Source organism: Mastigoproctus giganteus, chromosome 1 (assembly GCF_048544385.1).
Source record: "Mastigoproctus giganteus isolate SK-2022 chromosome 1, ASM4854438v1, whole genome shotgun sequence".
Classification (NCBI taxonomy): Eukaryota; Metazoa; Arthropoda; class Arachnida; order Uropygi; family Thelyphonidae; genus Mastigoproctus; species Mastigoproctus giganteus.
Genome location: NC_143575.1, coordinates 265,515,842 through 265,533,821, shown reverse-complemented (window position 1 = coordinate 265,533,821; position 17,980 = coordinate 265,515,842). Strand labels below are relative to the sequence as shown.

General features: G+C 37.9%; 1 protein-coding gene across 1 annotated transcript; it reads left to right on the top strand.

The window, feature by feature from the left end:
* The first annotated feature begins 382 nt into the window (after nt 1-382).
* Nucleotides 383-12,243, top strand: LOC150091929 (acetylcholinesterase-like). Its single transcript, XM_090386173.1, has 4 exons — nt 383-550; nt 4,200-5,767; nt 10,038-10,216; nt 12,100-12,243. Exons 2-4 carry the CDS (start codon nt 4,206-4,208, stop codon nt 12,156-12,158), a joined length of 1,800 nt encoding a protein of 599 aa, XP_090242299.1. The 5' UTR covers nt 383-550; nt 4,200-4,205; the 3' UTR covers nt 12,159-12,243.
* The last annotated feature ends 5,737 nt before the right edge of the window (nt 12,244-17,980 follow it).

Below are 17,980 nucleotides of genomic sequence, written 5' to 3'. Positions count from 1 at the left end.
CTCTTTGAACTTGAATAACTCAAAGGAAACTGTTTGGCTTATTGTAATAATAATAATAAAAATGAAAAGTCCAGCAGACAGGTATCTGATCAGGATTATCGGATTTCTCATTTAATAATATGGTAAGTGAAGGCTATCTAGAAGTCAATTACCATATGCATGACTTGGGTCTCTCCTATTTCTTTTGATAAGGATCTGCAACCATTAGATAGGCGTTACACCATCATTATTTATTTAAATAGCAAGATGCCATTCCATGGTACAGGGCCAAATGTTAATCATTTTGCGAAGGAAAATAACATAACCTACCGCAGTTCTGGACAAAATGGAGACAGTCGAATTTTTCCATAGCAGACTTTCAATATTTCAGTATTAGATAATTAACGAAGCCATAAAAATATTTCTGTAAACAGTGACAACGCTGGATTCTTCTATGCTGTAATCATTAGTATCACGTGACGTTTCTGCATAAGCCACCTTCGTGTACATCAAAAGATTTCTAATCACTCCCATAATATCAACATTCCATAGCCTTCAGCGAGACAGTCAAGTAAGTAAAACCTCATTTTCTAATGTTTTTATGATGTCATCACAGTATAAATAACTGTGACAGAATTGATATTAAAATGTGAAATTCAGTACTGTTTAGTAAAATTAAAATAATAATAATTGGCCTTAACCAGAGGCCTAATTGTAAACGTTGCAGTCCCAGTTGAGTCCAAAGGTTACTTTATGATTTTTTTTCGGATCATCAAGAGTTAAAAAAAAAAATCGCAGATTTTATAAACTCTTATTTCTAAATTATTTAATGGCTGTATTTTAATTAACTGTTTTAATTTTGAAATCCATTTCATTGTTAACAGTTAAATAAGATTGGACAATTTAAATTTACATAATTTAATCATGGGCTTCCATCATCTCTATAATTTGGGCATGTATTTTGTGCTTGGATGAAAAGCCCATGTATTTAAGGGAAAAAACATGTAAACTTCTCGCAGAGCGGTTTGATCTGTTGCTAATTGAGCCATGGTTCAAGAGAAGCAAGTCAACCAAAGAATGTACGATTTGGTGGATGACTTAAACACCAAAGTAACCAAGGCTATGAGGAGTCAATAAAAACCCGAGTTAATGGGTTTTTCTACTTTACTAAAAAAAAACAAGAACGGTTTTTTTTTTTTTCATCAAAGTAGAGAAATATTAATTTAAAATGAAAAAAAAAAAAAAAAAAAAACAACGCGTGCTAGTGTTATTAAATATCGCTCGCATGCGCATGAGGGCATATACGCACGTGGGGGTGACATATGATACCACTAGTATACGATGTTTTTTTTTAAATTTTAAATGAAAAAAAAAACCGTCCACAATCGCCATACCTCAATTTGTCTTTGCACAGGTGCGGTGGCTGGGATGCCCCTGCAGTAGGATGAATTCACTCTGATGTCTGGAACCATTTATGTACAAATCCGGATTGGTAAATGGCGCATTTGCTTTTGGAAGAAGGATAATGCATAATTATCATTTTAGAATTTCTTTTTAGATAATTCATCCTTTTGGAAGAACCCAACCGCATACCGATATACTGTAGCCATGAGACGATACGCCTGGCTGGAAACAATTTCTAGATAGCACGCTGTTCCTCTAGTGTCAAAGGCCAAATGTGCACCATGAAAATGCTCTTCACGCTATTACACCGCCATCAGTTGAAATTTTTATTTCACCAGTATTTGCCTTTGGGAAAAATAACTTCGTACTGAGTTATATAACTGCTGAGGGCAATTAGCTTGATGTGGTCTTTCGAGGGCTCTCTCCCACCAAAGGGAGTTAAAAGCCTTCTCGAAATCCACGAAAATAGCAAGTGCATATTTATAAGAATTTTTCTTGACTCAAAATCCACAAGCGCTTCCTCACCGGATCAATATGGATCTTTCAACATATGGAACAATATGAATCTTTCCCCTTAACAATATGGATCTTTCCCTGAAGGATAGGGAAAGATCCATATATTGTTAAGGTGATATTAAATTAGCCTCACGAAGGAGGGAAGTTATTCTGGAAGCCATAATGCGTTCCAGAAAGGTATTTAAAAGCCACCAAGGAATTCTTAAATCATTCATATTATTGCCACATCATATCACTGATATTATTCTCAGTTAATTATTGTTTATTATATGATAGATTAGATAATTCGACTTTCACAGAGTTTGTAGCGTTATCATCCCAAAAATTCTTCTTCAAATACTCATATCTTTTGTGTTTAATTTAGAGATGATTTCATGATCTGAACGATGTTTATACTGTTTGGAATTTTATTATCACTATTATTACAGTACTGAAATATAACTATAATACATAGATTCTGTAAATTTTAATGAAACCCCTTAATAAATTCAGTTCTGCCTATTTTAAAACTGGTTAAATGTACTAGTGATCGTTTAATTCGCGGACTGGTGCAAGATCTTATCTTAATTGTCATCAACTGAATCTTCTGTGGATTTCTCCTCGAAATACTCTTGAACTTTATGACCCTTAATGATCCTTGAACTTTACATGCTTTCGCCACGGTCGTACCCACGCATTAAATGCTTCTTGCAAGCCATTTTTCCAAAGACTGAGACGTGCGTCCGTTGTGGCTCTTCGAGCATCATAGAGTTTGACTTGCAGAGCTTTCTTCAGACGTGGAAACAGGAAGTAAATGAACGGCCAGGTTGCCCAAATTTGGCAGTGACCGCCTAATTGAAAAAAAAAAAAAAAGCTCCAATTGGAGCAGCACACTGACTTGCAATCTGTGCGAGTTATTAATCTGTTCTGAGGCTGTGCATCAGTACAGATTAATATTTAAGACTTAGGATACTGTTACCATTGGGTACTGTTTTGATTACTGATGGGATTCTGCTCTGCTCTACCTTCCTTAACTCCCGATGTCTGCTGCTCACCTAGTTGCATTTCCTCTGTTGAGTTGTGTGCTGCAATAGTTTCAGCTTGAACTATATTCTGATTTAGTGATTATATATACTTGATGGACTGCTGATAATGGGTGGACTTAATGAGGCTTACCTGGACTTGCTGCTAACAGTGTTTACAGGTCTGGCAAGTGTACCTCATACAGAGCACATATTTATTTATATTTAGTGAACCCATCACTTATTTTAGACTTCATTGAATCAAGTCAGATGATATGGATTCTTCTTTCTGGTGGTATCTTCGTTAAGTCTGAATTTCATCTCAATATGCACTTTTTATAATTGATAGACTGATAGCGTTTTTGTGAGCAATCTATCTAATGGGGTTGTAGTTCACGAGTGTCTTTTATACCGGATCGAACTAACTGGATCTGTGTTTTTTAAATATATATATCCATCAAAGATCAATTAAATCAGCCACTACTTGAGAAGTCCTTGAAACTTTTCTATCATCAACAACAAGCCAACTTGGATTATGACGAGAATCCAACCCTGACATTCCCAAATGGAAGGAAAGTAGGTCATCCTACAACTATGGAGGGTTACAAAGTTCACAAACGTTATTCCTCTTCCAGCCCTCGTTAGAAGCACAGTTGGTATAATCACAGCCCTTCTCGCATTGGATGAGAAAAGACCTAAGCTCGAAATCCGTGAAAGACGCGAGGAAGTTTTATGGGTCTTTTTCACAACGTGGCTGCGTTGGTCTCAGGCGAGGGCAACATGGTTTTTCCCTAATGGAAAATCGTTTTTTTTTTTTTGTTTAGCACACAGCGAATCAACCAAAGAACACGACAATTTACAGACATATTATATATGGCACAACAACTGCAGCCATTATCTATCCATTGCAGGATGGAAGCCTCCTGAACGATTCATGTTAAGGGAATGGACCACAATCTGCCATGCTGGTTCATTGCGGGTTGGCAGATTGACGGTATTTAACAGTCAGGGGCTTGAATCCCGGTCTACTCAAAGAGCGTGTGCTATTGCACTTCCACTCCTGGCTAGGAGGCCCTATATACCTAAAATCATACAACAACCAACCAATTCCACTTCTACAAAAAGACAAAAAAAAATAGTTTATTAGAAACTTCAGCCACGATAGAAAGACAAAAGACACAAAGGTAAAAAATTCACGTGAATGTTTAGCTGCTTGATAGATCAATTGACTTGATGCTTTCATTTTTTATTAGTATTTTCTATAACAACTTTTGTACTGACTTCTTTTTTTTTTTACAGAAGTCAATGCTCATTGTCTCAAAGGTCACAGTAAAAGCAAATCGTATGTATCAAATGGCATTCTGGAACTACATCTTTATAATCCTAGCTCTTGTAATCTGTTGTTTTGGTAACGTTATCAAAATACAAGCCGCAGGAGACGATCTCATTGTTACGACAAAGCAAGGTCCAATTAAGGGTAAAAATATTCCAACACCAGGTGGGAAATCTGTGGATGCTTTCCTTGGAATACCATATGCCAAACCGCCTGTTGGTATATATCGCTTTCGTCCACCAGAGCCTATTGAACCATGGACTGTTGTGCTAAACGCTACCGAGATTCCAGACGCGTGCATGCAGTCAGAATTTTCTTCAACGGGTGATGATGACGGCAATGAAACTTTGAGTGATCTGGTGCCAAAGAATCCTAAAGAGGACTGTCTGACGTTAAATGTATGGGTTCCTCATCCTCGCCCCCATAAAGTTGCAGTTATGATCTGGATTTACGGGGGTGGTTTTGTAGTTGGATCGACTAATCTGTATTGCAATGATCCTAAAGTGTTAGTTTCCTCAGAGGAGGTCATTGTAGTGTCAATGAATTACAGACTGGCATCTTTGGGATTTCTCTATTTTGGACTTACAGATGCACCCGGGAATGTAGGATTACTTGATCAGAATCTGGCGATCCGCTGGGTCAAGGAGAATATTATTGATTTCGGGGGCGATCCAGAAAATATAACTTTGTTTGGACCAAGTGCAGGAGGTGCGAGTGTGAGCTACCATCTACTGTCTCCACTGAGCCAGAATCTTTTCAATCGAGCCATCATGCAGAGCGGAACTGCGACTTCTCCTTGGGCCTTCCACGATAGGTCGGATGCCATTAATCGAGGTCTACAACTTGCTAAATTTGTCGGCTGCCCTCATAATAAGGATGACCTTGATGAGGTTCTAGCCTGTCTACGCAGGAAGGATGCAAAAGACTTAATGAAACAAGAGAGGCAGTTACATGGAATTGTCGATTTTTCATTTGTTCCTGTAATTGACGGGGTATTCATTGAGGAACATCCTGACGTATTGGTAAAAACCAAGCAGTTTAAAAACACAAGTATTCTCCTCGGTACCACCTTGAACGAGGGATCTTCTTTTCTGGCTAGCGATCTCCCTGAGATTTTCAAAATAGTTGAGAACCTCACCATAACGCATGATGAATTCCTTAGAGCTCTGAGGACATTCTCTCCATCCCACGATGAATTGATTGAACGCGCCGTTATTGAGGAGTACACAGACTGGTTAGGATCGGACTATATTGGTTGTGTCGATAAATCAGTTGGTGATCGTCATTTCGTGTGTCCAACTGAACAGTTTGCCAGAAATTTTGCCAACGTGGAAAACGATGTCTACCTTTATAGCTTTGAATACGATGGACCTTCATTTAAAAAGAGTCAGCCACCGAAGTGGATGGGAGTTCCCCATGTTGTAGATGTTCCCTATGTAATGGGACTTTATTTGACTTGCACCATTGCTGATGTACGAGAAGTGGAGCTCTCTTCACGACTAATGAGACTGTGGGCAAATTTTGCAAAAACAGGGTAAGGATTTATTTTTCCAAAGTGTTTTTGTTGCATTCTGAATATTGAATAGTTGATCTATGTCATGTACCTCTATTTTTATGACATCGCAATAGTATTGTAGAGTAATTTTCTTACTCCTCTTGTGACTCTCATACACTAAAATGCCACTAAAACAATGAGGTATAGTGTATAACGTTTACAAGATGCATGCGTATTACATGGTGGTTCACTTGTTTTGCTGGATGGAAATCCAAATTCTAGACGAAATACCATATAACCTTATCCTGAGAACCTAAATTTGGTCTCCTCTTCCATGGTCTCCATGGAAGTGGTATTTAAAGAAAGTGGTATTTATAACAGAATGGGGAATGGAAATGTAACAATTATTCAGTGATCTTTTAATATAAACTGAATCATAATGCACAACAAATGCTTTGACATGCAATGCTCGCGAGATTTAAGGATCTTGAAGGTATTCGAATGTGACCGTCCGAACCATTATGATTATAATGGAAAGTCATTGAGAAATGAGAATAACAAAAGTGCAAATCCGTATCTCCAGCTGCTTTTGCCAGCTTTACTCAGTATTGGTATTAATAGGGGAAAATGATGCAAGAAAGCATCAGCCAAATAAACCATGCTTTCCATTTCACATGCCCATCCCTCCAACAATTTACCCAGTTCCTCCTTGAATTTATTTAAACTATCCACTTCCGCAACAAAAGATGGAAGTTTGTTCCAACGATCAACCACGGACTAGCTGAAGGCAAACTTCTGCATATCTGTCTTGCAACCACCCTTCCTCAGTTTGGGTATGAGTCCTCTCAGATGTATGTAGTCTGAGCAAGCATAATGACATCAGCATTAAGCTTGCTCAATCCATTCAAATCCTTAAACATCACGATCAGCTCACCTCGCACATACCTAGTCTCTAGACGCTACAATTTGAAGAATTTAAGACTTTTTTTGGTAATATCACCCTTTTGTTCCCTTCACCAATCTCGTTGCTCTCCTCTGTACCTGTTCCAGCAGATACTACATCCACATACTTTCTAAAATAAGGCTACCACTATATGCACTACTCAAGATGCAGTCGAATCATTGCCTTATACAATGGGATCATCACCTCCTTATCCCTGTTATCAAAGTACTTGTATATTCTTGACAAAAAAAATTTCATTAGCTGTCCTGGTAGTCCTAACTGCACTGCTCAGAGAACTTCATATCTCGCTGTACTCCCAGGTCCTTTCCATTTTCCACTGTCCTGAGTGCAGTATCATATAGTTGGCACATATACTTAGTGCTCACTGAATTATCACTAGCCACCTAATACCATATTGGGCCACCGTTCACAAGGATAACAACCGGTATTCGCCTAGGCATTGATTCCACGCAATGTCTGAAGACTTCATTGCAAGCAGCCATGCTGCTTGCAAGGCTTACTACAGTATTGGAATAGATGTAGGTTGCTTGTCCATACCTTATTTCGTGTTCCAAAACATAAACATCACGCAGGTGTTTAATTGGATTGAGGTCAGGTGAATTTGGAGGCTAATCAAGACAGCGGATATCTTCACTATGTTCCTCGAACCACTCGTGCACAATGCGGGCCCGATGATACGTGCATTATCGTCTTGGAAGATCTCATTTCTGTCCGGAAAAAGTGCAACATGGCAGAGTGCATATGGTCTCCTAAGAGCTACCGGTAGACCTCGCCAGAGAAAAGTTTGTCTATACGCATCAGGGTCCTAGTTCTTGCCACAAAAATATGCCTCAGATTAATCAACCACCGCCACCTGCCTGTATAGTGGGCATCATCCACGAACTGTCCATGGACTCGCGTTACTTGCGCCACACACGAAGGCATTCGTCGGTGTGCTGTACCAATAATTGGATTCATCTGACCAGCACACTCGTTTCCATCCTCCAATGTCCAACCAGCGTGTTGTTGAGATCACAGCATTCATCGTCGGCGGTGAGGAGAGGGTGAGTCTTGAGCCATCTGCTGTGGAACCCCATACGTCTGAATGTGTGCAGTGCATCTTCATTTCCGATATTGTACTGCGATGTCAACTGTCTCATAATGACCTGCTTGTGTCCGTATAACGCCTTGCACCTTTCACTCACCAAGTACATCCTCCCCTTGTGTAATCCTTTAGAGTCCTGTCCGTGGGAAGTGATTTGACACATTCGACACCATTCTTTGTACACCTTAACCACACTGGATCGTGCGAATCAAATAAGATGTGTAGTTTCTGATATGGAAGCACCCGACGCACGAGCTTCCACAATGATATCCTTTAGAAACACCGTGATATCTTTACTACTTCCACCACTAGATGCAAATTACCACTAGGCGTACGAAGCTGTTCGACTTTTTATACTGCGAGCTATGTGGCATGGTGAGGTACGGATGGAGTGGTCATAATTCAGTGAACACTGAGTGTATATACACGCACACATATATATATATATATATATATATATACTATCATTGAAATATATTAAATAAAGTTAAATTATAATAAAATAAAGAAATAATTAAGCATTCATTAGAGGCAGCGACATGCAATTCCTCCATATGAAGCTGAAATACATCCATTATTTTAAATTAAATAAAACATAAGCCAGTAGTATGGCAAAAACTATAGAGCGAAAATTAACATAAAAATAACCCAAATAAACAATCGAACGAAAAGAAAGAATAGATATAAATAGTAGCCCAGAAACCCTAATATAATTTCGATCTTTAAATCCCATTAACAAAAACTATACAAATTTTAGAATAATGCCAATTAGTTATTAATTTAGCGGTACCCCCCCGAGAGGTACCAGTTCCGAAAGACGTGAAATATCACCCAAAGAGGGTTAAAGGAACTACCAAACGATAACAAAATCAAAATAAACTAAAATAAAATAGAATAGACTGACCATCATGCCCATTATCGACAGAGGACCACGAGGCCAATAATGGTCATGGAATGACCATTATTGGCCTCGTGGTCCTCGTGGTCCTCGAGGCCAATAATGGTCATGGAAATTTGTTAATTGGATTTAAAGATCGAAATTATATTAGGGTTTCTGGGCTACTATTTATATCTATTCTTTCTTTTCGTTCGATTGTTTATTTGGGTTATTTTTATGTTAATTTTCGCTCTATAGTTTTTGCCATACTACTGGCTTATGTTTTATTTAATTTAAAATAATGGATGTATTTCAGCTTCATATGGAGGAATTGCATGTCGCTGCCTCTAATGAATGCTTAATTATTTCTTTATTTTATTATAATTTAACTTTATTTAATATATTTCAATGATAGTATGTATTTCGGCTTCATATGGAGGAATTGCAAGTTGCTGCCTCTAATGAATGCTTAATTATTTTAATTTTTTATTATAATTTAATTTTCGTCAACATTTATTATAATTCAATAGTAATGGGTCGATATGCTAATTTAGCAACGCCTGTGCTGCCATCTATTTTCTTTTTTCTTCAATATAAGCTGATTCAGCTTACAGTATGTCAGTAGTGTGGCTCTGCTTTAGAGTGCTGTCTGTTCTATAGTTTATTTTCGCTGCATAAGGACCACCGCCATGCAAATCCTCTGCATTGGTTGATCTATCGGAGAATGGAAGGGTGGTTTGGTTCTTCGATATTTCCGCCTTTGCGATGTTTTGTATGACGATTGAAATGCAGCGATTCCATGACCATTATTGGCCTCGTGGTCCTCTGTCGATATGGGGCATGATGGTCAGTCTATTCTATTTTATTTTAGTTTATTTTGATTTTGTTATCGTTTGGTAGTTCCTTTAACCCTCTTTGGGTGATATTTCACGTCTTTCGGAACTGGTACCTCTCGGGGGGGTACCGCTAAATTAATAACTAATTGGCATTATTCTAAAATTTGTATAGTTTTTGTTAATCGGATTTAAAGATCGAAATTATATTAGGGTTTCTGGGCTACTATTTATATCTATTCTTTCTTTTCGTTCGATTGTTTATTTGGGTTATTTTTATGTTAATTTTCGCTCTATAGTTTTTGCCATACTACTGGCTTATGTTTTATTTAATTTAAAATAATGGATATATATATATATATATATATAAATTTTTTATATTTATTTGGGAATTTATATATTGCTGTCAATATATATTCATGATTTTTATGAAAATGCAAACATGAGTTAATATTTTTAACATTGGATTAATTAATTTAAAGTAATTTAAGCAATGGAATTAATTTATTTTAAGTAATTTGAGTTTCAATCTCTCGTACTCTGTGTTTCAGAAACCCAAATTTGTCACCAGATGGCACTGACGTTGGAGAAACATGGCCTCTTTACACAGTGGAAGGAAAAGAATATTTCATTTTCGATAAAGCAAATTCTAGCTCAATAGGTCATGGACTTCGTTCGAGACAATGTTCCTTCTGGCACCGATATATACCTTATTTGATGCAAGTGGCAGGTTGGTAAAATCTAAATTGTGTTTGGTCTGTGTTTAAATTTCAGTGTTGGATAGGTCACGTTTTAACTGTGGGGAGAAAAAACCATGCCATCCTCGCCGGAGACAGACTAACTGAGCCATTGTGAAAAAGATCCCAAAAATATTTTCGTACCATTTGACAGGATACGAACTCAGATCTTTTCCACCGATAATTATATCCGCGAGGGCTCTTCGAGTGCAAAATCTTACATTTAGAAGCATTAACTTCTTCTCTCATATTCCAGGTTTCCAGCTCTTGTGGGTATCGGTTGATATATCGCAATGAAAATTATAACGAGTGGAAAAGACTTCAGTTCGAATCCCCTCAATGATGGGAGGAATTTTTGTTTTGGGTATAGGTATTTTTTACAACGTGGCTGTGTTAGTTGGTCTCAGGCGAAAGTAGCATGGTTTTTTCTCCCAGAAAGTCGGGTTTTTCGTCCAAAAAAAAAGGCAATTCGACCAGAGGTTCAGGTGTTGTTGCGGACCCCAGGGTTTTCCCCCATTAGCCGTTTTTGTATATCTTGTGAAGTGGATTTCGCCATATCCTATCGTGTGTGCAAGTTTTGTGTAGTGTTGTATGACTGGTGTCTGGCATCTTAGCAGGTGGGAAGCAGCAACACCTGGTCACCAGACTCACCACGTACCATCTCCGCCGCGTGGAGGTGTGCCAGGATCTGCTATCGCTTACTAGGCAAAGCTTGGGAAAAATCCCAAGAGAGCCCAACTAAGAGCAATAAGAGGGAGAGGGTTACAGAAGAAGTTTTGGAACTGGGAGTATGGGAGGAAAGGATAGAAAAGAGGAGGATCAGATTGAGGGTTCCGCCTTAGAAGATATAAGTCAAAGCAAGAGTAAAGAAGAAAGAAGGAGAAGTGGAACTTGCTTCTCCAATCATAGGATAATATTCTATAGGAATCCCATCCTATTTCTATAGAATTAGCAGCAATAATTCAATTTTCATCATGATCTCTGTCAAGAAAAAAAATCCAAAACTTATGGAAAAAATCGTGCCTCATAGGTACTTTCAATCAATAGGGAATTAAAGTTACTTACAGCAATATACACTATATAGGCACACTCACAGTTCAGTCCAAGAAAGATAAGCATAAACGCTGTGCAGTCAAGTCCAATCAAGCAAAATGTCGTATTAATCTATAAATCCTGTCACAATGGAGATACAATATGAATTCCATCACAATATGAATCATAGGAGAGGAACAATCCAAAGTCCAACAAGTCCAATTCAGGTGAAAGTCGCTTCCAAGATAACGTCCAGTTTATATATCTTGTCCCCGTTGTAGTTCTGTCCATTCTGTCATGATAGAAGTTCTAAAGTAGTCAGTCAAGTCCAAGTCAAGTGAAAGTCCATCAAGCAAGACGTCCAAAATTTTTTGTGTCTTGTCACAATATACTTCTGTTACAATCTAGGTCCTGTCACTATATAAATATATCAAGGTAACAACCCAAAGTCCGTAATGTCCAATTCAAGTGAGTGTTCCATCAGAAAAAAAGTCCAGCAATTTGTATATCCTGTCACTCTTGCCATTCTGTCGTAATAGAAGTTTTGAAGTCAGTCAAGTCCAATTCGGGTGAAAGTCCAGTGAAGCAAAACGTCCAAAATTTAAGTGTCTTGTCACAATAGAAGTATCCCAGTCACCATATGAGTATCCCACAATAGAAAATCTTCAACTTGACAGATGATATTTGTAATTTGCTGTTTCAATTTATCAATATTAACAAAATGGATCACTTTCGAAGTTTTTTTAAATATTAATAATATTTATAATGTAATGATATGTAATTAAAATTGTCTTAATTTTCTGACAAAAATAATTTGTAACAATATATTATTTTTTGGTTTCAGATAAATTGGATAATTGTGAAAAGAAAGACCAGAACGAAACTCTCTGGAATGCTCCGTGAAGAAAAGAAAAGAATTGCAGGAAAATTATTCGTCGTTTCATCCTGATGAATGACAGTACCACAAAATTAACCTTGGGATCTTTTTGTAAGGCAATGTACATCGGAACAGAGCAATAATCTTTCAATATATTTTGTTAAAATCAAATGCTAGTCAATATATATGCAAATTTGTCACCAAAAACACTGTTTCTTCGTTCTATTGTACGGTTCTTATATATTTTGATGAAATAAAAAACTTACACAATGACTGGTTCTTGGGGTGCTGTTACCAAGAAAAGCGACATCAGTTCTGCAAATTGCAGAGTCTGCAGAAGAGATACCTGGTAGGTGATCTTATAATGCTGTTTAAGGCTTTGAATGGATTGAACAAACTCAATGCTGATGGGATCTTCCTCTTGCTGAAACTCTGCACATAAGAGGACTGTTGTTGTTGCAGTAGTTTCTCAGGGGCATCAGCGACTAAGGCCATATTGCTCCGTGTGACATACTTTATAATTTTGAGTTCTGTTCATTATTTTATGTCTGTTGTGTATAGGGACAACCATTAACATTATGCTGGATAGTGGTCAATGACTGGAATGCCATTGTTTTCAGAGTTCACGAGCGCTGAAACTTGCGTCTCCTTGGGTAGGGTGTCTGCATTCACAAGATCAGAAGATAAGTATTGGTAATTTTTATTTACATATATTTTAATTTAATTTGAATAATGGGTTGTTGTTTGTTGTTATAGGGATTGTTTTAGGAGCATCAGCAACCAGGGCTATGTTGCTCCGTATATAATCTGTCTGTAAATTTCATGTGTTCTGTGGCCCTTTTGCTGATTGCTGGACGAAAAACTCGAGTTTCCGAGAGAAAAAAACATTCTATCCTCGATTGAGATCACCTAACTCAACATCGTTGAAAACGACCCATAAAAATTCCTCAAGTCATTGACGGGATTCGAATTGAGATCTTTTCCACCCGGTGTGGGAAGGACGTGATTATACTCGTACAAACTGTGCTACCCTAAGAGTCGGTTAAGAAGATGAGAACCAAATAACGGAGGCAAGGAGTGAGAGGAAAAAGTGACATCTTTGAGCGAATTCAATATGTCGTTCGTTGATCCGTCCATTAATGGCAGTTGGTGACATTCGACTTGCTTATGCGCTTGGGTTCTCCGAAGAGAACCTTGGGCTGTGGAGCTTGTACGTAATCCGTTTGTAGAGATCTCAATCCTGTTGATGCCTTAAAACGCTGGTTGATGTTTTATAGGGACATCAGGAATGTAACATCCGACAGTAACACCACTCTCGAAGTCAGTCAGCTGTGATAAGAACAAGAACAACTAATGTGTGTGGCTCATACGTTGCCCTTATGCACCGGTCGAAATCATTTGTTCATCTGGGAGAGTCCAATGGACTATGAAACTAGTGGTGTACAGATACATTTTAACCAGCCTTGCTCTCAAGGCATTAGCAGATTTCGACAATATTGCGTGTGTTCATCTCACCAATTCTGAAATTGTGGATACAGGACCCGATATGAGGGGGGGGGGAAGAAGGCAGGAAAAAGGGGTGGGAGGCAGTTTTCTGAGTGATCGATGAAGGGCAACTTGACCGGAAAATCATGCCCCCATAAAAAAAAAAAATAATAAATAAATAAAGCTCACAATAAGCAACTTTTTTCGAGGGACAGATGTGCTGGAGTGCCTTGTCCCATAAATTTGTAACCACGGTTTATATAATTATGTTTGGGTCTTGCCTAGATATATCGCTCTTTCCTTCCCCACTTTAGAAAATAAAGTGGTGTAGCCGAAGATGTTTCAGTTCTTATGTAATTTTAAGAAAAACAAAAAAAACAAACGAACAATATATTTTTAAAAAAGGGAAAATTTTTAAATTTAACTGGAAAGAAATACAAAAGAAATGTAGGCTTATTTATAAAAAAATAAAATAATTATTAAAAAAAATTAAAATACGATTTAATATTTAAATATTAATCGCCGAAAGTCATAACGAAAAACTTTAAATACACATTTATGGACAAAAAAACATTTGAAAATTGTGTATTTTTTTAATTTTTTAAAACATGCACAATTCAACCGTTTCGGTACGCGTTTGTTCTTTCTTCAGTGGTCTCATAAAATTAAAACTTTACAACTGATTTTCAAACACTTCAGCATTAATTGAGGCATATGATGCAAGAAAACAAGCTTATCATCAGCCAAAAAATGTCTCAATTTCAAAAGCAAGCATCAGGTGTGGTATCTGGCAGGCTACCATAAAGTTTCTCCTTTTGTTGTGGTGATGAAGATTCAGGAATTTGGAGCTGGACGTATTAAAGCCACGGTTTTCTGTAATTGTGAGATACCAACACCAGTATACGCTATCATTAAATATGACTCGCCGACCGGGCTAGCCGGGTGGGTAAAGTGCCTGCCTGGTAACCCAAAGGTCGCGGGTTCGAATCCCGCCTCGGGCTTGGATGAGAGTAAAATGCAAAAAAAACTTCGGAAGGTGCATTATGGCCACAGAAGCCGATGCGCCAATAACTAAAAAAAACCAAAACCAAAAAAAAATATATATATATGACCCTTTATGGTTATGGGAACCTGTCACATTCAAGAGGATTGATCCAGACAGTTAATAGAAACATTAAGGATTAAGCAAAAGAACATTAGCGGTAAACTAATCAGCAATCCAATGAAATGTGTGATTTAATTAACGAAATAACTTTAGTGTTTTTCGTTATTCGTTGTCATCTTGAAAGAATCCATTGCAATCTGGGTAAAAATGAAGCATTGCAGGGAAAAATTTATCCAATACAAGAGAAAGACATTTATTGGAGGTAGCACGACCTTTCTAACAGTATGAGCGGACCCAGTTTATCCCAGAACATATCCCATACCATGACACAACCTTCAGCAGCTTGAGTGGTGCACACGAGACAGTCTGGATGCATGGATTCATCCAGACCACCATATCTCAGATTCTTCAACTTCCTCCGCATAGTTACGTTGGAACTGGATTCTTTCTTTTCCTAAATTGAATGTTCCAGTCATTTTCTACACACTGAATTTCTATTCTGACACAATTCGGTTTAAATTCTTCAGTCTCGTTCTTTGGCGTGCAGACTTTCTGCTACATTTCTTCTTTTTCAGCTGAAGTCAACTCCCTTCGTCCTCTTTTCGTTCTCCTTTAGTCATCAATTCATTATATAGTTTTGATATGGTTTCTTTTGATACACCTGTGGTGTCCTTTCTTTTCTCAATTGTAGCTCCCGTTATACGTGCACCAACGATAACACCTTTCTGAAAATCGGAAGGATCACCTGAATTCCTCATGGCCGGATCGACTATGTTCTTGTTATCGTAGTAGGGTTCCAGGAGCATCGGCAAATAAAACCATATTGCTCCGTGTATGTTGTCTGTAAATTGCGTGTTCCGTGGTCGATTTCTGTTTGCTGGATGAAAAACCGCGATACCCTCGTGTGAGTCTGCGCTGGTAGCACAGTGGTATCGTCACCGTTCTCCCCACACCTGTTCGAAAAAGCCCGGGTTCGAATCCCATCGATGACGCGAGGTACTGTAATGGACTTTTTTCACTCCGTGGCTGAGTTAGTCGGTCTCAGGCGTAGATAGCAAGGTTCCCTCCATACAGAAACTGGAGTCTTTTCGTCGAGCAAAACAGGCAAACCGACTAGAGAACTATTGCAATTTACAGACACAAATACGGGTTTATGTAATCAATTAAGGGAAATCCTAATATAATTGATAATTTGATACCCTCGTATGAGACCGACTAACCCAGCTAGGTTGAGGAAAAGGCTCATAAAATTTTCTCCAGTCATCGACGGGACTGGAACTCAGGTCTTCTCCACCCGCTATGAGGAGGATGATCCTATCAACAGTGCTATCCATGAGGGCTGTATACAAGACAGCTTTGATCGTTCAAATACCAAAGGACGGACTATTGAAGAAGAGCTGTCATTACACTGAAAGGACAGAATATTTGGGAAATTTGGTTCCTGGGCAAAGCGACGCTGTCACCCCTCTTGCTAATGGACGAATCCACCACTTGGCAAGTATACCTGTACACTGTATCACTGCATTCATGTAGACGGTAATTCGATGTCAGATGGATAAGCGTTGTGAGTTAATCAACTTTGAAAGAGGAATGATAGTGGGTGCTCGACGCATGGGTCACTCTATCGCGAAGGTGGTACAGAAATTGCACTATCCCCGTTCGATAGTATCAAGGGTGTATCGGGAATACGCCATTTCTGGAATAACATCTCAACATGGACAGTGCTGTGGGAGGAGAAAGGTGGTGGTGTATGAACTTGGCCATCGACGTCTGTCTCACATTATTTCAGCCAAACTGGAGAGCGACAGTGGCACAAATCACCGCCAACTTCAACGAGGGAGGTGCCATGATTTTTGTCCACTCAGTGTAATAGCATTCTAAAGTACAGTAGTTGTCCGCACATATTTCTAAAGTAAAATGTCAGTTCTTTCTTTTTAATCAACAGGATGTAACAGCAAATATTTCCTTATTTTATTTTTTAATTTTCGACTGAATTATACAGAAATTTAAATCAAAGATTAAATTAAATATTTATAGCAAGAGCTTACTAGCAAAACTAATGTAATTATCAAAGATTAAATTCATTCTTAATGATTTAGTCCACAAACTTTCATTTTGGTCTTGGTTTTCACACGATTCAAGTTTTTCTGAAACGACAAAATAATACAATATTTAACAGATTATGACAGTTATTATTATTTACCTTTGAATTATCTCTCTAGACATTAAAAAAGTTTTCCACCTAGTGATATTTATTCGAGCCAATGGGAGAAAAGGGCGGGGCAACACGTCACTAGCCACGTGGCTACCCAACTGTCCACCTATATACAAAAATACCAATGGAACATCAAAATGGTGCCAGGTGTCATATTTTAGACCAGTGTTTCTCAAAGGGTGTGCCGCGTCACATTAGTGTGCCGCAAAATTTTCCAAGTGTGCCGCGAAATTTAGAAATTTCTTCTTCTATGACTACGTAGGTGTGCCGAGAAATTTTTCTTCTTTGGAAAATGTGCCACGAGAGTAAAAAGATTGAGAAACACTGTTTTAGACAATGAAGCACGTGCATGACGTTGGTGAACGTTATGGAGGCAGTTGACTTGCAATGCATCCCACGTACGCACTCTATATTGTAAACAGCAAGTGTCTGATTCTGCCCAGTAACCCATTTGTGTTCCTTCCATTTAATGTTCACTAATACATGACCATGCCCAGCATGATTTGATATTCCATTGTAACGTTGTTTGTATATTAATGTCAGCTGATGAAAGGATCCATCGTCCCGATGTAGTAAGTAGTTTAGTTTTTTGTAAATATTTGTACGGTTTGTTATTATTTGTATAATAATAACGTTATACTAATATATTAACATTATAACGCACTGATCGAAATCCAATCAGGAAATTACCTATGTAATTATTTACCTGCGCATTTGTAGTGAAGTAATTGCTCCGTCCTATTCTCCCATTGGCTCGAATAAATATCACTAGGATAAAAACTTCTTTAATGTATAGATAGATAATTGAATATTTTTAAATTAATTTATTAAATATATAAAATAATTCATAATCGACAAATTTATTAATCGAAAATAGGATAGGTAAAGAAAAATTAGAGGAAATCTGAAAATAACAGAAAAGTAAAAAAGGAGGATTGTAATTTCCACCTCGTTGATCACTGGAATTTTTTCACATCGATCATTCAGCGCATACTGAAATCCTGGACGACCCTATTACGATGGCGGTTGAACTTCAGTTGACT